The sequence below is a fragment of the Alligator mississippiensis genome, chromosome 1, assembly GCF_030867095.1.
Source record: "Alligator mississippiensis isolate rAllMis1 chromosome 1, rAllMis1, whole genome shotgun sequence".
Taxonomy (NCBI): domain Eukaryota; kingdom Metazoa; phylum Chordata; order Crocodylia; family Alligatoridae; genus Alligator; species Alligator mississippiensis.
Window position 1 is genome coordinate 68,824,794 of NC_081824.1, and position 21,673 is coordinate 68,846,466.

At 44.5% G+C, this 21,673-nt stretch overlaps 1 protein-coding gene across 1 annotated transcript in view; it reads left to right on the top strand.

The window, feature by feature from the left end:
• The window catches only part of SH3BGRL2 (SH3 domain binding glutamate rich protein like 2), a 62,300-nt gene that overhangs the window by 26,359 nt on the left and 14,268 nt on the right, over nt 1-21,673 (top strand). The window contains exon 2 of the mRNA XM_006271787.4: nt 4,851-5,036. Within this exon, the coding sequence (XP_006271849.1) occupies nt 4,851-5,036 (186 nt within the window). The remainder of the gene's footprint in view (nt 1-4,850; nt 5,037-21,673) is intronic.

Consider the following 21,673-nt stretch of genomic DNA (forward strand, 5'->3'; position numbering starts at 1 on the left):
ACACAAGAGGGAAAAGGCAGAGGGTAGGCTGGCCCTCTTGGAAACCACAAGAAACTCCAAAGAGAAGGAATTCTTGTTGAATTGTTGAATTAATCTTGGTATGGTGAAAGACAATGGCTTTGTAAAAGATGGTGGCTGAGGGTTTTTGTCTCACTTCTCTATTCATGATATGGTTCCTCTTTGTAGTTTTCTGTAATGTAATATGACATGTCAAGTTGACTTTAGGACTAGCAGAAAATGGGTGTAATGTAATAACTCAGCTAGTTTTGGTAAGGTGATATTTATTATCTGGCCACAATTTTAGAAGGTAGGCTGGGCATGAAAAAATGATCAATTACTTGATAACATGCACTGCATAACAATCAATGCAGCACATGTATAAGAATGAACAATTTTCACAAGGTTGTAGATAATTTGTATTTCTTTATTTTATTGTGTTGCTGCTAAATTATAAGATGTATCCTGAAACCCAATCTATTTAGTTAAATCAAGAAAAAGTTTAGGGATGACTTAATCATATTCTATAAATACCTATGTAGGTAAGCAGAAATCTGATAATAGTAGGTTCTTCAGTCCAGCAATTACAAGTTAATAAGATCCAGTAGCTGGAAGCCAAGGTGAGACAAATTCAGACAAGAAATAAAGCACAAGTTAAGTGAAGTTTGTTAATCACTGAAACAAGTTATTAGGTTTGTAGTGGGTTGTCCATCGCTGACAGATTTTAAACGAAGGCTTGATATTTTTCTAGTGATTATACTGTAGTTCAAACAGGAATCATTTCGGGGATGTCCTGTGGCCTGTGTTATCCAGGAAGTCACAGTGGTTCTTTCTTATCTATGAATTCCTTCTAGTGGCAATATGCCATGCCAAGGCCTTCTATAGACGTTCAGAAAACTATATAGGGGTGCAGACAGAAGTGAAAATTTTCACCCAATCTGGCCACAGAAAGCAGTTTATAGCTGTGACCAAATACAACTGCATGACTGCAGACAGCTTAAAAATGGCAGATTGGGTAAGAATCTGACCCTCCATTGCATGAGGTATCAGATAAAGACATTTCAAAATGTATAGTCTTTTTTAAGTTGTGTCTGCGGAGCTACCAGCCTGTTGCTGTTTTCAGAATGGGAGGAGGGAAAGGGAGTGAAGGGCATTCAGTCTGGGCTTTTCTCAGCCCCCCTGGAGGGTGGAGTGGTTGTATTGGAGCCCCCTCCTGAGGTGAGGGGGCTCCAATTCACCCACTCCACCCTTCAGCACCAGCTGAGGAGCCCCAAGAATGACCTCCCTCTGCTGCTTTTCCCCCTTCCCATTCTAAAAACAGCAACCACTAGCAGATAGCCGTGGCTGTTGCAGTGGGAACCTGGTTGCAGGTTCCCAGCCCACAGCTAGATTCCCCTCCCCCTGGAACCAACATTGAACTTCTGTCTGGTCTGGGGTAATGCTGTAAGTCAGAATGCTTTGCAGAAAACGTTCTGAGTTACAGCTGGGTGCTGCACTTCTGCCTGCACCCCAGATGTTCAGGCTTTTTCTCCAAGTTTAAAAATGGCTGCTCCAGGAGAAGCCTGGGAATAACCAGGGTTACATCATTGCCTGAGAGTTTCTCCTGGGAGAGCAAATGTCTGTATATACTGTTGGATAAGTTTTTCTACCAGGAGAACAAACCTGGAAGAATTTGCCTAGATTATTTGAATGTGTTCTCATGTGCAAGTCTTCTAATTTGCTTATTCAAATTGTTTAAATTTTGTTAAATGTAAATAACAAAAATAATCTGAACATTCTAGGTCCGTGGTGCTGAAGCCCCATCTTCCAGGTGAACAATTTATCAACCACAAACTGACAGTTCCAGCAGTTTTTTGCATCTCAAAATGATCCGCTGGGCTGCTGCTGCTGTGTAAGCCTAGTAGAAAAATCACTTCTAAACATCATACCTGGATCTGGCATGGCTGGGGATTTCTAGGCAAATGCAGATGTCCTAAAATAAATCACTAGGTAGATAATATAAGGCAAGCATTGAGGTGTGAAGAATAAGAACATATTCAATTGTAATAGATATTTCTTGACTGTATTCAAAGGCAGATTAGGATCATATTAGGGGAGGGGTAGAGAACATTGGCTCTGGGTGCCAAGATGGAAGGGCACGAGAATTGTCCCTAGCCCCATGCAGTCCGCACCCCGACAGCATTGCCATGATGAGAACTCCAAAACAACTCCTGGGTACTGCTGCTTTATGAGCAACAGCTGGGCCAGGCAACAGCAGCTCAGCTGGAACTGTGTAGAAGTCCTGGCACAAGGAGGCTGCTGACCCTCTCCCTGCTTTCACTGCTCCCCTCCATCCCACCCCTTAGAAACTGTGCTTTTAGAACCGAAGCCCCCCACCCATACTCCATTTTCAGAGCTGTGTGCCAAACCCACCCCCCTGCTTTTCTGCAGGATTTGACCCAAGCACTAATTCTGTAACACCACTGTGATGGATACATATTTTGATGATCTGTTGGAGGATTTTTTAATATGCATTCAGAAATAGTAAAATAAAAATAGACTGCCCCCGAATCATAACATTAAGTGTGGGAGTGAGACGCTCCAGAAAGGTATATAGGGTGTTCCTTCTTTCCTTCCTTCCTGGAGTTTCGCTGTCTTTGCTTAGTGGGAGATGGAGGAAGAACAGGTGCAGTGACTGTGGGTGGCTTGTCATTGCCTGGAGTTAGAGACCTGTGCTAAGCGCTAGATGCTTCTGAAGCTCAGAAAAGCAGTAACTGAAATGCAAATCAGAACTGCAGGCAAGATACTGCAGTCTGACAGATTCATCCAGCAATGGTCCAAGCCAAAGATCCTAGGGTTTTCCCAGTGAGTAATCAACTGGCTTTTGCACTGGCAGATGCTCTCAGATTAACTCCTAGAAAAAAGGCATAATTTAGTAGGATTTTTAATTAAACTAATGCTACTTCTAATCACTTCACTTTTGAAGACTTGAATCAAATCTTGAAGGGAAAAAAACAGATACTTTGCTGTTTAAACAATATACACTGAAATGTTTTAATTTATGCAGCTGGCACATCCACAGTTAATATCTCATGTGGATATCTTGAGAAGTATTACAAGGCTTGTAGGAAGCTTGAGTGAGAAGTCTTTCCCCTTAAATCCTTATGTATTTTTAATTAACTTTAGAAAATAAAGAAATAATGGGGATGGTAGAAATGCTGGAGATCTGGGAATTTTTGCATTACATGATCTGTACCCTGGTTAGGGTTCTGACTAAATCTAAATTACAATTGTTGGAGAGCGTGTCCTTGGTTTCCAAGACTAGTGGAAGTCAATAGTCAACATCAACACTAGAGAACAGGAAGCAATTAGTTTCAGAAGTGCTCTATTCCGAAGAAATATCCCTGTAATATCATTATACAACGCACCTATATGTTCAACAAATGTTTAATAAGGCAGCCAGTATAAAGTACATTTCAGTCACCACTTTAGTTTGAGTTTATGTTCCTCATCTTATTTTGTAAGGGACTGCAGACAAGGATTGTCTCTCACTTCTATATTCATGATACAAGTCCTCTTTGTTGTTTTTTAGTACAACATGTCATGTTCATGTTAGCACCAGTAGAAAATGGGTGTAATGCTGTAACTCAGCTACTTTTCTTATGTTAGACTTATTATCTGAACACAATTTTAGAAGGTAGGCTGGGCATGAAAGAGTGATTGATTAGTTGATAATATGTACTGCATAAACATCAATGCAGCCCATGTATAAGAATGAACACACTGCTGGGAGAGACAAATTTACTGGACAACCTGATTTTCAGTTGCAAGCGATACACATCTAGGAGCCAGTTAGTCAGCAGAGCATGCCCACTCACATATTTTGGAGCTACTTGGTTATGCAGACAATAGGACCAGGTTCCATCTTGAGATATGCATGGTCCTGTTTCAAGCAGGAGATGGAAATCAGTGGTGAAATAATTATTATTAGAAAGTTGCAGTGAAAATATGGATTTTCACTGCAACCCACAGATTTTTCACTTGAGATAACTGTTGTAATGTGTCTAACAGACCTAAGGTGTAGAACTGAATGACCAAAACAACCATAGCCTGTGTGCCCAAAAGATAAACAAACCAGCTCTCCAAACCCTGGTTTTTAAATAGTATTTGGATCCTATGATACTTATAAGCAGTGTTCGTCCACTTGTAATTTAAAGCAATCTGGAACAGGATGATGTTGCTGCATAAAAATACTGTAAAGCTATTAGTTATAAATATAATGCAGGTTGGAAATACAGTCTGACAATATTTTGAGCCCAGCATCAAGTGCAATATCTCTTTCAGAGGCAATCTGCTTTATTAGATTTGGGAAGTGCTGGGACTAAAGTATGGAGTTGGTTATAAAGCAGAGCAGATACTGGCTAAATGAATGTCTGATGTTAGACCATAACCCCAAAGAGTCCATCCTTTGTTTTTACTGAGAACATGGACACACACAGTTCTCAGAACTGTTTAAATATGGTTTAAACCTGAAGCAGACAGACATACAACCCTGTTAAATCAGTTTAAATTTTTCTGAGATGATTCAGACGTGTACCCAGAAACATCAAGTACTGTTTTGAACTGTTTTATTGTGAACTGGTTCAGTATTATGTGTGGACACCAAGCATTCCATAACACAGGTCTGGTCGGTCTTCCAGGAACATATAAATAGAGAAACCACATGTGTTTAAGATATAAAAATTTAGCTTAGAAATATTTGACATTCTTCCTGAGCTTTGAGTGGAAAAAATATACACAAGTACCCTCAGGGTTGTAACAGTGTCTCAGTGATGATGGACAAGCTCTGACGCATTGGTTTTGATTTCTCTTAGATAAAGAAGAGGCAGCAAGATGTGGTGCGATTTCTGGAAGCCAACAGGATAGAGTTTGAAGAGGTGGATATCACAATGTCGGAGGAACAAAGACAATGGATGTATAAGAATATCCCACGGGACAGACTGCCTTCACAGGGCAATCCGTTACCACCCCAGATCTTTAGTGATGATCATTACTGTGGAGTAAGTGGTTTCATGGTCTTGACTGAATACATTGTTAACGTCATTTTAAAAAAAATTAACATTTGCCATTATATATCAGGAAGTAGTATCTGAGATACCTTGGCTTGGGAGATAGCTCTGATAAATGTCTGTGTAGTGGATATCCCTATAAATATTTATTTATTTATGGCCATCAGCCTTCCATCCATAAATATAGGACCTTGTAGGCAGATGAAACATTTCAGAAAGGTAGAGCTGTGCATGAAATTCCTAGAGCCTATGATTCCTACTGATTACTTGTTTGACTGGTGTCCAGCTTTAATGTTAATCTAGAAGTCTGAGAAGGGAACAGGCAATATTCACTGAGAACATGGGCTCTACTGAGTCTACATGGTATGTGTATTATGTTGCAAATTGGCTTTACCATGCATTAAAAGTATAGCAAATGCATGATAGAGAGCCCTACCATGTTGTAAATCACTTGAATCTGGGTAAAGCTGCTCTGTGAATAATGTGTAGTTGCTTTAACCATGTGGCAGAACTACTCAGGAACATACCTGTTGTCTTCTCCCATAGTAATTTTCATTTGGAGTAGCTGCTTGTGTGCAAATTTGCTTCCCTTCCACCTAGTGGCCAGGCCTGTAATTGCACATACTGCTACGTGCCATTACAGCCAGCTTGAGAGAGTTGATTGTGGGTGTCTGCTCTTTCCTAAAGAGTAAAATCCCGGGTAAGATGCTCCATAGAAATTATGTTCTGTCTCCTAACTTGGAACTCTGTTTACAGAAAGGCTGGGCATATTGCATTTGTACTCCCTGTAAAATCCCTTTACATCGTCTAAGTAGCATGTTAGTAGTATGTTATTACTGTCTATATAACTACATTAAAAAAAAATCCTTTGAAGGAAGTCAGTTAAGAACTCCTCTTCCTCTGCTGAAAATGAAGAAAGCTTTTATAAACATTTGAATCTTTCTCTCTGACAACAGTTTGTTGGTCAGTGGAGCTAGATCCCTGGCTGGTGTGAACTGTAATAGCTACCCCAGTGATTTAAATGCAGTTTATACTGCTTTATGCCAGCTGAGGAGGCAGTCCTATAAGATGGACATGCATAATATAGTGCACAATGTCAATTTTTTTCCATTTTTGTACCACATTGTATCCTGTGGGCCTCATAATTCTCTGATGCTCTTGCAGGTTTGGAGTAGTTCCCCTTTTATATTGTCACTGTAAAACCAATGCAGCAAGAAAAGAATCAGGACTTCCATGTTCATGGAAGCTCCACTGCTTCTTTTTGATTATACCCCTTGAAACATGCATCCTTTGGAAGATGGGCTGGTGCATAGATTTAGTTGTCATTTGGGAGAAGAATAGGTTTGATTGCAGGGTGACTTATCTTCCTGGATGGAATTGGAGGCTGGCATGTTACATTTTTGGGTGGAATGTGAAAAAAGTGGGTGTATCTTATGTTATCGGATGGGCTAGTGTGCATGCACATGTTTTCTCTTTACCCTGAGGTGCTGTGGAAAAAGACCCAACTAGAACTAAACAAGTTAGCTCAGGTACCAGAAGTAACTTAACCATAGTTACATGGAACTCTGTGCTGAGTAATTTACCTTACTGAGAATTTACTCTGAGTAAACAGGGTAATTTAGCCTTCATGGAGATCTGTTCTTCTGCATCTAGAGTGCTGCCAATTCCCAAGCTAGCCATTTCTATCTAGATCAGTGTCGCAGGGCACCTTGGTGCTCCTGCTCCTAGAGTGGAGAAACTGCCAGGGAGCAAGTGAGCGTGCCCTGGCCTGACATGACGAGCCCAGCTGAGGCTGGCTCAGGTAATGAGCGCAGCTGCGGGTTGCCGGAGCAACCAAGCGGAGCCAGCTGCCTGTAGGGGGCAGGGCCTGGCCCTTATAAAGCTCAGGGCTGAGGCCAGGCTGGCAGTTCTCTGCCAGCAGCCGGAGAGGCAGGAGCTCCCTCAGCTGAGATATGGAAAGGAGCATGACTCGCAAGTACAGCTCATGATAGCCCTGAGAGGATGGGCACTATGGTTTAGCCAGGGAGCTTTAGGTTTGTGTTATAGCCAGGAGGCTCTAGTTTACGTTTGGCTCTGTATATTACACCTGGAGGCTTGGGTGAGGCTGTAGGGGTTGGAGGAGGCCTCAATTACAGGGACCCCAGAGAGTGTGGGGTGCCCTAGCGCCGCGAGGGCGCATTATTGTCATAGCGCCAGGGAAGGCGCAGCTCGCACGCCACTGCGCGAGCAGCTGGCGGTGAGGAGCGCGGCCAGTGGGTCGCAGGCGCAACCCGTAGGTTGCGGACGGGGACCGAGACCCCGGATTGCGTGTGGGGGAACATAGCCCCCGGCCCTAGAAAAGGGGCGGTATTACTGAGTAGCCTAGTGTGGGCACGGCGAGCCCCAGAGAGGGGGGAACGCCCTCGTACAGTATTGAGTAGCCCAGTGTGGGCACGGCGAGCCCCAGAGAGGGGGAACGCCATTGTGTATTATTGAGTAGCCCAGTGTGGGCGCGGCAAGCCCCAGAGAGGGGGAACGTCATTGTGCTTCGCTGAGTAGCCCAGTGTGGGCGCACGGGCATAGCGAGCCCGGCCGCAGGCTAGTGCGGCAATACCCCTCAGACCAAGGCAGGGCGCTGCGGTTGCCCCTGAGAAGACAGGGAGTAGCAGCGCGGTGAGCCAGAGTCAGGGAGGGTATCTGTGCGGTTGGCCCATAGGACCGGAGGCCCACTAGAGAGTCCCTGAGCGGAACCACACCGGCAGGGGAGGCCCAGAGTGGGCAAGACAAGAGTTCCAGCAAGAGGCTGGGCATGAGAGAGAGGGAGCCCAGAGTGGGCCACATTAGAGAGGAGGCCCGGGAAGCGGGCGTATAGACCGGACAACGTCTATTACATCTGCGAGGCTTGGGGCGTGGTATCAGGGGAGGTAGGAGCCACGCATAGCCCGTAAGGCTGGGGTGCGTGGGTAGCGCCCATTGTACGGGGAGACCCACGAGGGGTCCAGGAGCTCAAAGTGCCCGAGGAAACACAAGGCAGCCTCCCTATTACATATTACATCAAGACGTGGCGGGCGAGAATGGAGGGTGCCCTCGGGCCGAAGTAGCGTGGTGAGAGGGCCTCAAGGAGATCACGGCCCTCCGCGAGGACCCCGCCGTGACAGTCAGCTATCTCTGTGCTGTGTGCTACGTTTTGCAGTATAGATCCATCTGATGCCTGGTTTATAGGGTGCATTGATTGGCTTAAGATAAAATGGCTATGTGGTAGGGCTGGTTAGCAGCAGGGTTGAAGTATTTAGAGGGTGAATCGGGACTTTTAAACTAGGGGAGAGCTTTGATTTGTGACAGTTAGAGTTAAATTGGTTGTGTGGAGCAGTGTGGCTTTGAGGCACACCTTGTATGGCATATTCTTCTTATGGGTACGGTAACCCCAATCCATCTATATGCACTGTGTCCAAGTAGTGCAATGTGAAAGATGCCCATCCCAGTGGGCAAGAACATATCTTTCCTGTGTCCTTGGGGCTTGGGGACACTTGACTCAATGACACAGGAAAGCTTCTTACTCTTACATATAGTGGAAATTTCAGAATTTTATAACATCTGTTTCGTATGGAGAAAGAACACAAGGTTTTGAGCTTATTATTATCCATTTTTCAACTTCTTGGCCTTCTTTTAACTCTAGTTTATCATTGTTAACCACATCTTGTTTATAGAATTGGGTGGGAAATCTCTTGATGCCTATCATACAGTTTCTTCAATATATCAGTTGTGCAGATACCTATTTTGGTCAATCTCGTTACTGTTGCTAGACTGTGATGCCTACCTGAACATCTTTACAGGATGACAGTACTTTGAAAAGGGTTTTGGGCTGTGGCTTCGTTGACAAAAAGGTGTTTTTTCCCTGTAGGACACAAGTACTTATTAGCTACCCTGCTATCATTCTTTGTTTATGTTCAGCAACATAGTGGAGACAAAGCTCTTTACCAAGAGGTAAAAACACATCACTAAATAAAGCAGGTTAGTTTTCCTGGGATTTGTCTGCTCCACTGGGTGAAATGTTGTCCAGTCATCCTGCCCATTGATCCTGCTGGACAATGGGCAACAAGTTCCCCACTTGCAGAGACGCCCTGGGGAACTTCTGGGAATGTCCTTGTAAGCAGAGAAAGCTGTCTCCAGCACTGAGACCACACCAGTGTAAAAGGCACCTGGGGAATCCCAAATGGGGGGGAACCCAAGCAGGTGCTCCCAGGGTTTCAGGGGCCTGATCCCGCATGCCCTGTGAATTCCAATTCCTAGGGCATGCAGGATCAGGCCCCTAGAGGCCCCAGGTGTGCCTGGTGGGGGCAGCTGGAAAGCATGGACAGCTCTGGGCTGAATGCACTCTCCTGCCACAAACCTAACAGATATCTGCCTCAATAAAGCAGCGTAAATTGATACCAGCTATGCCATGGATACAAATTTTGGGCATTTGTTACATGCCAAAGGAAATGAACATTTGTTTGCTTGGCCTTTTTACCACCATTGACATTTTTATGGTGGCACAAAGGCAATATCTGTATCCACTCTGGGTGGGCTCAATCCTGGGGAAGGGTTCTATTATTTAGTCCATTTAGCCTCATTGTGGTGATCTTTGGGCACGTCTACATGAGACTTTTACTGTGCAATTGACTAATTAACTGCTCAGTAAATGTCTTGGCGTCTACATGTGCACCCCTCTTAAGGCACACAGAACTAATAAACTCCACAGCAGGGCAGTCTTCTAAAATACAAGTACTACCCTGCTGTGGAGTTTTTTTTTGTGCATAGCAGTTCACATGTAGATGCTGCCCTGGATGGCTGGGGCACAGGGTTTTTCAGTGTGGGGCTAGCTAGCAGGCAGCCCCCACTCTGAGGCATGCTGTGCCCCAGGCAGATACTCAGCAGCACATGGAGATGGAGGAGGGCAGCTTCTATCCCCCCCCTTCTCCCCCCTTCTCCATGTGTTGTGAGTAGGGCTGGCTGGAGCACAGGGTTTCTCAGCACAGGGGCTGCTTGTTGGCTAGTTCCACACTGAGAAACCCTGTGTGCCAGGCAACCCCCCATAGCACATGGAGACTGCTCCCCTGTCTCCATGTGCTGCCGAGCAGCTTCCTGGGGCACAGGGTGCCTCAGCATGGGGGCTGCCTGCTGGCTAGACCCCACTGCCCCAGCCAGCCAGGGCAACATCTCCATATGCACTGCTGTGCACAAAAAAACTTCAGAGCAATAAGCTCCAGAGTTTATTCGTGTGCATTAATTGCATGTGTAGACGTGCCTACTGTAAGTGCCTTGTCTCCATTTAAGACTATTTGTATATATCCAGGGTGCGTCTGCATGAGATGCTGACTAGATAGTAGCTGAAAAATACTGTGCAGTAGTGCATCACAGGACGGACAGTGATATTAAGCTGCTGCACAGTATTATTAGGCAGTAGTATCACTTATAAGACATTTGCCAGCGCTACTGTGCAGTAACTCTGGTTGCTGCGCATTTATTTAGTACTTGTATTAGCAAGTACTAAATAAGTGCGTAGCAACCAGAGTTACTGCACAGTAGTGCCAGCAAATGTCTTTTAGGTGACGCTACTTGTATTAGTACTTGTATTAAATAACTGCGCAGTAACATCTCGTGTAGACGTGCCCCCATTGTGAGGTCTCTTTTCTATGTTTATCTTGTTATTATTCACGCAGCCTCCAAACAACACTACAACAAACTTTCTAGACAAAGCCTAAGTAAAAACAGCAGTGTAGGGTTCCCTGTTTGTTATCTCTCTGATTGCTAACTCCAGTTTGCTCAGTTTACAAAGAACTCTGTATTTTTCTGACTCATGGACTAACCTAGCACCAGAAAACTATCCTGCGCTGTTGCTGGTTTATGCATTTTTACCAGCAATAAAGATCCTCAGAGCTTACCTTAGTTCCTTGGATTCTGTTCTATGTCCACTTTTGGGTGAGGGCAGAAAGCTGATGTAGTACTTTTTTTAAGTTCCTGTTTCATTAGCTGGACACGGCTGAACATGGCTGTGCACTTGGAACCAATTATTAATGTATAAGCCAGAATAGACTTCCAGTCACTCTGAGCTGCCTTGGCTCTTCAGTGCTAATTAATCCAAAATAATAAAAGCTTTTTTTCTTCTCAGTAAAGTCAGCAGATCTATATATTCATATGGCTGCCAATACACAGTGGGAGTTGATCTGCTGGGTGGGAAGCTGGCATTTTTAGTCACTTTTCCAAGTGTAATTACACATTGAAAGGAGAGAACTATTCACTGTTTGCATTACAGATTTGGGATATGACAGTGAAACAGACCGAAGTGACATCTGTTCTGTCTCCCATGTCTAATAGTAGCTAAAGCCAAATAGCTTGCAAGGTACAAAAGAAGCATCACATGCCTATTGGTGCAGTATTGTAGGATAAAGGACAGTGTCCTTCTGCTACCAGCTGTGATCCATTCATGTTCTGAAGACAGGAGGCCTTTGCCATTTGTCTGAGTTACTGTAATTGCAGATGACCTTACTGATCTGGGTAGTCATTTTTCAAACTTTAAGATCCTTGCCTCAAAATTCTTCACTAGCAAATTCTATCAATGGGATTGTGAAATAACAAAGGTGTTTGCACTTAAAAAGTAAAACTCTCAACCAGACTGAAGGTCACCACAATTCCACATAAACATGATCAAGCTTCAATGCCAGTGCTATTTAATATTTTTTATAATATTAACATTTTTGTTTGGAATGTATTGCCTCATTCCCATGACACTGTTATGGTGCTATAAGCTTGTGGGACATGAGAACTAACTCCATTCATTTATACTGGTACAAATGGAACTACTTAAGTGGCGTTACTCCAGTTTATATCTTGCAACAGGAAATGTTGGCAGCTGGTCCCTGGGCCAAGGAGCTAATGGTCTATTTGCTTTTATTTGTCATTATGCAATATCTGAGATAACTGGGAGAGGATAAAGGAGAGCAGTTCCAAAACAAATTTCCTTAATGAGAATGGTGTGTACATGCCTGCATGTTTTAATCAGTGAGGAAACTTCAGAGCTAGCTGGATATTCTTTTACTTTCAGCTTAATGCTTAGATATCTTAATAGGCTACAGTTGATTGGAAATGACCTTGCCAACCAAAGCCTTTTGTTTTGGGGATTATGCATTGCGGGCTGATGAGATCTCATGACTTAAATGGGACCTTCAGTGAACCAATTTGTTGATTTTGAAATGTTTTTTCTTCAAAGGGAAATTCATTATTCTCAGTTAGAGGAAGGAGAGCAAAGAGCTGTAAAACACTTGGCCTCCCTTGTTCTGAAGGGAGTGTAAAATAACTGAAATACTCTGAAAGTATATGCATTGTTATAGCATTAACAAAGTAGAAATGAGTCTCTTAGCCTGTAAACATGTTTTTGGACAAGGATGATAATCCTTTCTGTTTACAACAAACTGTATTTAACCTCTGTATAAAATAGTGCTGTTCTTATTTGAGCAAGAATGTGCTCTTGCTATGTCAGCTAACCCATTGTCACCAGTGTTTTGGCTCATGAGATCGCCAAGTTGCGGGTACTGTATCCTGATGACCCATGTGAAGGTGACAGGATTTTAGCTGTTACCCCAAACACAGCACAAGTCTTCATCTTTAACATGTCACATTAAAGGTTTTCAAGTGAATACATGTTTTCAAGTGAGCCTCTCTGGAGTAAGAGGGAAAAGTAAAGTCAGGGATAAGATCTGAATAAGGAAATGGTGTCTGAACAGCAAGCAAGAAAATTACAACATTTAATAGAGGTTGTGAATGAACTGATCATCTTGTTTGGGGGGGGTTGAGAAAACTTTTAGTTTCTTACGTCTTCATTCTGCATCTCCATATAATATGCGCACACATAATAATGAACTGTAAGGATAAAAACCAAAAAGACTGCTGCAGAGGCTTTTGTGTTATACCATGCTGTCAGTTATTCTGCATGTGCCACCTCTGATAGAAAATTACTTTGGAAATAATATCAAGAGCATTTAAAATAGGGATATTTCTCTTACTCTGTCTTCTACCCAAATCCTTCAGTGAAGTCCAGATGGGTAGAGGGGTCTACCTATGTGAAACTCATTGCAGGATTACTTCTTAGTTACTATGGGACCAGCTATTGCACTGTCACAGGGAGCCATAAACCTCTAAACATTGACTTTAAATTACTTTTCTATATCTCTCCTCTCCTCCCCAAAACATCACATACCAGTACCTACTAGGATTAATTTAGACCTGAGTGCTGGATTTTCTTAGAATGCTAGAAATCTCACATCTCTGAAACATAGCTCCATTTCCTAATCTTACAGGACTGCAAGCTTATACTTTGAAACAGTGACATGTTTATGTTTAAAAAGCCTGTCACTGGGCATGTCTACACAAGATGCTAAAAGCACAGTAAACTAATTCTACTGCAGATTAGCGTATCACGGCAAAAGCTGTGCTAATGTGCAGTAGAATTCGTCTACTGCACATTAGGGTCACTTAAAAAGTCATGCGTCATGCATTAAGTTAGTACCTGTTATTAAATTTATGCACATGTAGACATGCCCACTGATACAGAACTGAGCTCACTTATCCTTTCTCAGATTCAGGTAGTCTATAATGTGCATCTTTACCTTGCCTTCTGCCTTACCCATATTAGGGAAAAGTAACTTTCCTTTTAGTGCAAATGAGAGTTGTGAAGAAAATATTTGTATGGCAGGTTGATGTAAAAAAAAATCAGTTCTTGGAAGCTGCTCAGGAGGTTTAGAATATTAGAGCAAGCCCAGGTGAAATGCTTAGTGGGCAGAGAGCAGTGTAGCCAGTCAGAGATGTATGCTATGTTGGCTTACCACTTGGTTCTGCAATTTAGCACTCCACAAAGATGCTGTATGCCTTTAAACAAGAGGGAGACAGATATTGTATAATATTTTCCAGTAGAGAAACTACTCAGGGCACTAAACAGTCACTGTGACACTAATCTTCCTTGCTGATTAACTGGAAAAATCTGAGGTCTCCTGCATTTGAATAAACCTGGAAAAGTTCACACATTTGTTGAAACAGATTTGATAGATGAAGAAAATGCTCAGACTGAATTCCCCTTCCTTATTTAGAAGTTTCTAATGATCAGCCTCACACTGCCACTGATAACATATGGGAGAAGCAGAAAGAGGACTTGGGACTGCAGTGAGTTTTTGACCTGAGCTTACCTGTCCCAGGAGGTAGGGTATCTGATCTTTATACCTAGCACAGGTGGGGGATTTGCAGGGAAAGCACGGTCCATCCCTTAGTACATCATGTAGAAGGGTGTCCTCTGCACAGAGGTGTGCAACATCTCTTTGCAGCTTGGTTATCTCAGGAGCTGCAACATAGGGATGGTCCAGTGGTTGGGATACTGGCCTGGTGCTTGGGAGACTTGGGGTCAACCCCTTGCTTCATCTGAGACTTCCTTTCTACAGCCCAGTTTCTCATCTATAGAATGAAAATAAGAGCACGACCACCAATCACAGGGGAAATGCATTGAAAGTTTGAGGTGCTTACAGACTATAGTGATAGAATGATTTAGGACAGTGGTATTCAGCCTCTTTTACAAGCAGGCCAAACCTTAAAATCAGAAATGGGCCAAAGGCTGCATAGAAAAGCATTGCCAGAGCTGTGCGTGTACAGAGAACTCTGAGCTCACCAGTTATCACCACAGGCTCTGGCTGAAGCTGCCAATTCTGCATGGCCCTAGAGCCCAGGAGGGGAACACCGTTTGTCTCCTATCGTTCCCTGCTGCTGAATTTCTGCCAGTGTGTTGGTAGTTGGTGGGTCTTTGTGAGCTCTACTGAACTATCAAACTGCAGCATCCCTGTCTTCTGAGCTGCTTTCAGAATTTCAGGCCCATGCAGAACTTTCTCATGTCTGCTCCGTGCAGTTGGCCATAAGTGAATCATTTAATGACCAGTCTTGTTACATCGTCATTAAACTCTAAGCATGTGTCTATGGTGCCCAGTGCTTTGCAGCATTGAGATACCTGACCTGGCTCTTAGCAGGCTGGCTCAGGTCCTGGAAGTGGCATAGCTGAGGTACCCAGAGAAATGGGATAATCAGACTACATGGAAAACTACAATAGTTCAGGTAGATTTCCGATGCCAGAGCCAACTCTGGCATCTCTATGGTGCGCTGTATTGGATAGTATAGAGACATGCTTTTAGGGTTTATGAAAGGAGGAGAGAATTTATATAGATCATTTAAATAGGAAAATGCTGCAAGAGAAACCCAAGGGTATTTTTCTGCAGAACACTTGTTACCAATATCAGTGTTGCTGTTTGCACAGAGAGTGAGGAAACACTGTCTAGTTCAGGGGTGTCAGATTCACCCTCCCCCCCAGCCTGATCTAGACCATGGAGCTCCTCACAGGTCAGAGCCAGACAGACAGCAGTATGGCAAGTGGCAGTGTTAATGGTAAGGGCAGTGGGGAAATGGTGCCAGTGGGCAAGCAGTACTGTGTTGGCGCAGCTGTTACCCTCCTGCCAGCCTAAACCTAGCCTCAAATTCTGCGGCAGGCCCCACCCCCCCACTTGCCCTTTCCTAAATTCCTGAGCCCACCAGGAGCCCCATGGGAGATTACTTTGCAGGCCAGATCCAGGTGGCGGGCTGTATGTTGATACCCCTGGTCTCATTCAACACCTACTGGTCTGTGTTTTTCTCTTTCTTTTGTAAACGGTGATGAAGCAGGTTGTTAAAGGTGAAAAGGCACGTCCTTTACTTTATGACTCTGCCAAAAAATATAGTCACCTGGTTTATTCTCATATTCTTCCTTGCCATTATTTTGTCCTCCTGCAGAAGCAGCACGGAGGAATATAGTCAGGAATACATATGCTTTGGCTGCATCTTACCTCTTTAAAAACAAATAATAATTGCAAACAATAGTAAACAAAAGCAATTATAAAGTGCTATTGTTCTGATTAAATAATTCTGTTCTTATGATGATAGCTTTTAGATCCATTTCAGTCTTGAATCAGAAGCAGGACAAACTCTCAGGTACTGTACTCAAGTTAGCATACTGTACAGAACCATGCTGAAGTCACTGGGGCGCTGTGCTGCGTCCCAGTAGAAGAACTATGGGTGGCAGCAACTAGAGTGTGGTGATCCTGTGTTGTGGCAGTTAAGACCCTGTTCTCCCTGCCCACCATCCCATTCAGTCAGTACAATATTCCTCCTCCTTCCTCTCCACCCTCTGCTGCTCCTGCTCTGTCTGAGCTACCAAAATAACTAGCTATGCTTTTGCAGGGTTTTTTGTTAATGTTTGAGTGATCATGGATAGGCTCTTTGCTCTTCGGATTCTCATTTTACAGATTAGGATTAGTGGTACGTGGAGCACTAGATACTTTATTTTGAAGACTACTATGTACATTTTTATTGCTGCCAAATAAGGGATTGGCAGACATCACTGAATTTGTCATCTATTGCCCAAAAAGATTTATTCCTAATATTTATTCCCCCTCATTAAACGTCCAAAAACAAAGGCTTCAATAACTGAAGCTAGTGAAATGTCTACCCGCAGCGATACGAGATCAGATTTCTTATAGAACCTGTCATGTTATCGCTCAAGAATCTTACACTAGAGACCTTATCCAAAGGTTGGTTTATTGAAGACAGTGCTGTTTTTGGACAGCCTTCTGTTGTGCAGATAGAATCTCTTTTGTATATTAGCTCACTCCCTTGAGAGCGTTGTGCTGAGTAAGAGCTTTCTTTGTAATCCTAATCAGATCAACGAGTGTCATCTGTCCCAGAGAACTGAACTGCACTTTTAGTCAGGAAACATTCTCAATGATGTACAGTGTTAATAACTCAATGAGAAAGAGACTGCTGATTCAGTTTATGTAAATTAAGGGCCCCACCAGCACTTTTCATTGCTTCTAGGACACTTTTATCACTTCTATTAGAGTTGAGAATACATAGATACATTTAATACAAACAGTTGAGAAAGTGAGACCGTTTACAATTGGAATAGAAATAAGCTTCCCTTTTAAGTGCTCTCTCATAGTTACGTGTGTGTTCTTCCTAAAAAGATCATCTCTGTACTATAAGAATGTGGAGAAGGCTAGATATTTAGAAACATTACCTCTTGGTATTTTGTTTAAAAGTTACTGAAAATTGATGCAGATTTCACATGCTCATCATGTGCTGATGAAACTTTTTTTACTATGAATTTAAAAAGCACAGAAAAATCCTTTTGTTACAAAGAAACATATTGGGAGAAACTATTTATAAGTACAGCCTGTAAGGCCGCATCCAGATGAGTGTGGACGTTTGTTTCCCTGGGGAGAACTATCAGTGGGACACCTTGTGCTGCTGCTAGTTGTCCCTGGGGAATGCCAGGGCTGGGCTGGGCTGGCCCCAGTAGCCTGACCTGGGGGCTTCCTGGGGCTGCAGGAGCAGCGATCCTGCCACTTGGAGCCTGACTGGCAGCCAAAGCCATGCTCTGGCTGGCCAGGCTCAGGCTTTGAGTGGCACTCGCTGTACCCGCATGCGCTGCTCCGCTTTATTTTTGCACAGGTTTTTTTGACCCTTGGATATTTTACAAGGGCAGCGCCAGGGCAACACTACTGATGGAATTTTAAGGAAAAAGATGATGAAGTGTAATGGAGTGAAATTTGGTAGGCTAGGGCAATGCCATTGCAAGAGAACAGTGTCTTGGCCATGGCTCTCTGGGTATCCTTAGCATACGTGCCTGCCCTGCCCCTACCCCACGCCATGGGCAAGAGCCGGGCCAAGCTGTTTGTGCGGGCCCCGTTCTCCTCCTCTGGGAAGCAGGTGGGGCCTGGCGAGGACATGCATGACCAGGTGGACTGTGTGGTTGCTGCGCTGCTGGACAATGTGGATGTGTGCAGGGCTGCTGCGGCGTGGTTTGGCTGGGCTCGGCGGGAGCAGGGGGACAGCCCTACTGCCCCATGCCCCAGCACAGCCTTGCCACTCTGTGCCCCAGGATAGCGTGGCCTGCTGCCCATGTGTGAGGCCTGCCTGCAGCTCCTGCCGGGTCATGCCTCCCTGCCTCCTTGGGTGCAGCCAGGCCTTGAGGTCATCCTCCCGCCACTCCAGGAGGACGGGGATGTGGGTGGGGGACCCCCAGCTGTGCTTAGGGCCAAATCCCGCAACTCCTTGTCCCACACTGCTGGGTTGTGGCCACACCCTCTGCCCCGTGGCAGCTGGTCCAGAGTCGTATCTTCTCCGCCCACAGTGCAGGGTTGGAGCTGAGCCATATCCCCTCACCCTGGGGCCAGACTCCCTCCTCCCCCTCCTTGCTGCTGGTGGTGCCTGCTGCCTCTGGCAGAGTCAGATCAGGACCACCAGCAGGATCTGGTCTGCAGACATGGGCACTGCTTATGTAGCCCACCAGGGAAAAAGGGTGAGCTCCCCTGCTCTAGTCCAGCCAGTGCAATCTGCATTTCCCTGGGCAGAGGGGTCTCTAATCTGCTCTTCAAAGCTTCTGGCAAAAGAAAATCTGCTCCAGGGTGCTTCTTGCCTTGCTTCCCTGGTAGTTGGAAAGTTTTTTCTAATAGCCACCGTAAATCATCTTTGTTGCAACAGAAGCTGCTCTCCATTGTCCTGTCCTGTTGATGTAATTGTTCATCATGTTCCTTATGGCCTCTGGCAGATGTTTTATTTGCCATGTGTTACATACAAATATTTGGTGATGAATTATAACATGCAAGGTATCAGACCAATTTATCCTTGGATTAAAACGGTGGACTAGCCATGAAGTCATTGCTGGTTGAAAATATTGGTAACACGTAGGGGGTGCACGTGCACCCCCTGAGATTAGCGGTAGGTGTGTTCATGCACGTGCAATTACCGCCAGCATGGAGCTGATGCCGGGGCTGTGGAGCCCAGCACAGCTGTTTGCAGCCTCCCGGCTGCAGCCAGCCCTAGCTCTGGATAGCTGCTGCCAGCCGGGAGCCCGGGCTGCTTCCAGCAAGGGGCAGAATGGCTGGAGGGCAGGGGCTTTGGGTGGGGGGCAAGGGATACAAACAGGGTATCCTGCCATGTACCTCCTGCCCTTATTTTGTTTTCCTGGCATGCTGACACTGGCACCTTCCAAGGTAGACATTGTGGTGTTTTTCGGCACTCCGGCCAAAAAACATTGCCTACCCCTGTTTTAGATGTTCACTTTTTAGAATATAATTTGGTATTTTTCTGGTCCCAAGATGATAAAACCCCTTGTTGAAAAGAGTACTACTGGGGGCAAGAGGAGGGACTTCTGGTGGCAAAGGTCAGGGGTTGGAGCGGGATTTCCGGTCCCAAGATGGCAACCAGTGGGTGGGGCACCTGTCAAGGGCTATCCATGCGGCCCTAAACATCTTGCCAAAACTTGGTAAGCGGCCCTCTGCCCAAAATAATTGCCTGCCTGTGGTCTATCAGATGACTCTAGGTAAATTTAATAAACTAAATGCATGACTTCAGTGGGGTTACAGCAGGAATGCTTTTCCCAGTTGGCTAGGTTATGTTATCATGTTGATGTATTAACTTCCGGGGATGCCTGTGTCCTGATATACTCATTATAAATGAGTAGTGCTACTCATACTATAGTGTGATCCTATATTTTGTCACTAGGATCAGAGTGGAGAACATGTACAGTCACCTTTATTACTTATTTCACTCTGAATAAAAATGTTTGGAAGAAAAACACAGTTCAACTAGTTCATTGATTAAGGGTGTAAAAACCATAATCAATTAGTGACATGAGTACATTTTATTCATTGGCTTGTAGATCTTTAAATGAAGCAAGCTGAGAATATGATTTTGCACTATTTTTTTTTATAGCTAACTTCTTTGATGAATATAATCCTATTGGATTTTTCACATGTGTTTGTCTTAACAAGAGAAGTATACTGAAAATACCACACTGGGCAGTTTCCTTGATGCCCGATGAACCTGATATTTGCAGTTTAGATCAGTGGTCTTCAAACTTCCTGAACTCATGGAACCCTTTCAGATTACTACATCTGCCACAGAACTCCTACTCCTAACCTGTGAGCTGACACAGAGCCAGGTGACCTGGGCCAGCAATGACAACACACTGTCTTCTGCCCTGCTCCGCCATTGCCCCTGGACTCTCCAGAATCATTGCCATGGAGCACAGTTTGAAAACCATTGGTTTAGATCAGGAGTTTTCAACCTTTTTTGCTGAGCTGACCCTTAAAAATTTTGGAATGGAGGTGTGGACCCCTTTTAATTGCAAGCAGGGGTATCCACATACTTTTGATTGATCATACACATCTTTTGTGGATGCCTTAGTCATAGTCTGCTGGCCTCTATGGGTCTGTGGACCACAGGTTGAAAACCACTGGTTTTAGATTGTAACAGCATATGTCAACCCTTCCTCTAGGACACCAGAGCCACATCCACATGAGCATGTACGTTTGCTTCCCTGGGTACAAGAAGCAGTGGCACATGTTGTACCACTGCTACTTGTCCCTGGGAAACGTCTGTGCCATGCACCCTCTGGCATGTGGCAGGTTACCCTGGATGGCATAGGGGAAGCTGGGGCCAGCACTGGGCTGGCCCCAGCAGCCTTACCTGGGGTCCTGGGGGCATTCTGGGGCTGCAGCAGCAGCTATCTTGCCACTCAGAGCCTGGCCAGTGCTGGAGTGTGGCTCCGGCTGGACAGGCTCTGACTTTGGGCAGCACACACTGCCCCCACATGTGCCACTCTGTTTTGGGGTTTTTTTTGTGTATGTGGGGTTTTTTTTGACTCCACGATCTCCCAGGGTCAACAGCTGCTACCCTGCAAGGCAGAGAACGGTTGAATTTATGGTATGTGGGGATTTTGCTACGAGAGGGAAGTTCTCCTTCTTTCAAATTTCAGCTGGTCTCCTGTTGGAATGGGCAGAGGCCATGTTGTAGCTGGCATAGGGATCAGCTAAGAACTGAATGCAGATTCCCTGAATCCTAATCCAGTACCTTGTCCATGGGACCATCCTTCCTTTTGCTGGATGACTCTGGCAGTGTTTTTCTGCTTCCCTTTCCAGCTAATCTTGACATCCAGGTCCAAATAATGCCTTTTTGTCCCTTTTTAAATTAAAGAGGTATAGAGCAACTTCATAGCACCTATTGGTTTAAGGGTTCAGAATTCTGGGACTGTTAATAGATATGCTTCAGTTTTTACCGTGACAAGTATATTGACTGTAGCCACTTGACACTGCTTATTACTTACCCTCTCACTTTGTACCACAGCAAAAACCACAAACAGCCCATGGAGGGATATCTGGAAAGTCCCTGACAATGACAGATCTCCTTTAGAGGGCCTCTCCATCAGGCTTAGCTTCTCTCCACAGGAACAGGGGGGATGCAAAGGTGGCTTTTTGCCGTCTCCAGTCTTCTGTTCTGTGGACAGCCAAGGGATTCATTTGGCCACCAGTGCAGACTACTACAGCTTGACAGCTTTTGGCTTTTTTAACATGTGAAGAGAGACTGACGTTTTAGGTCATCTAGTTCATTAACCAGGAGTTTTTAGAACATTCTTTAGGTTTAAATTGTTGAATGCTGCATTGGCCTGTACCCTCATTATGGTAGTGTCACTATTATACTGTATGTATGTATTTATTTATAACATATCTTGCATTATTCTGCACATATAAAGTTTAGGTAATCAA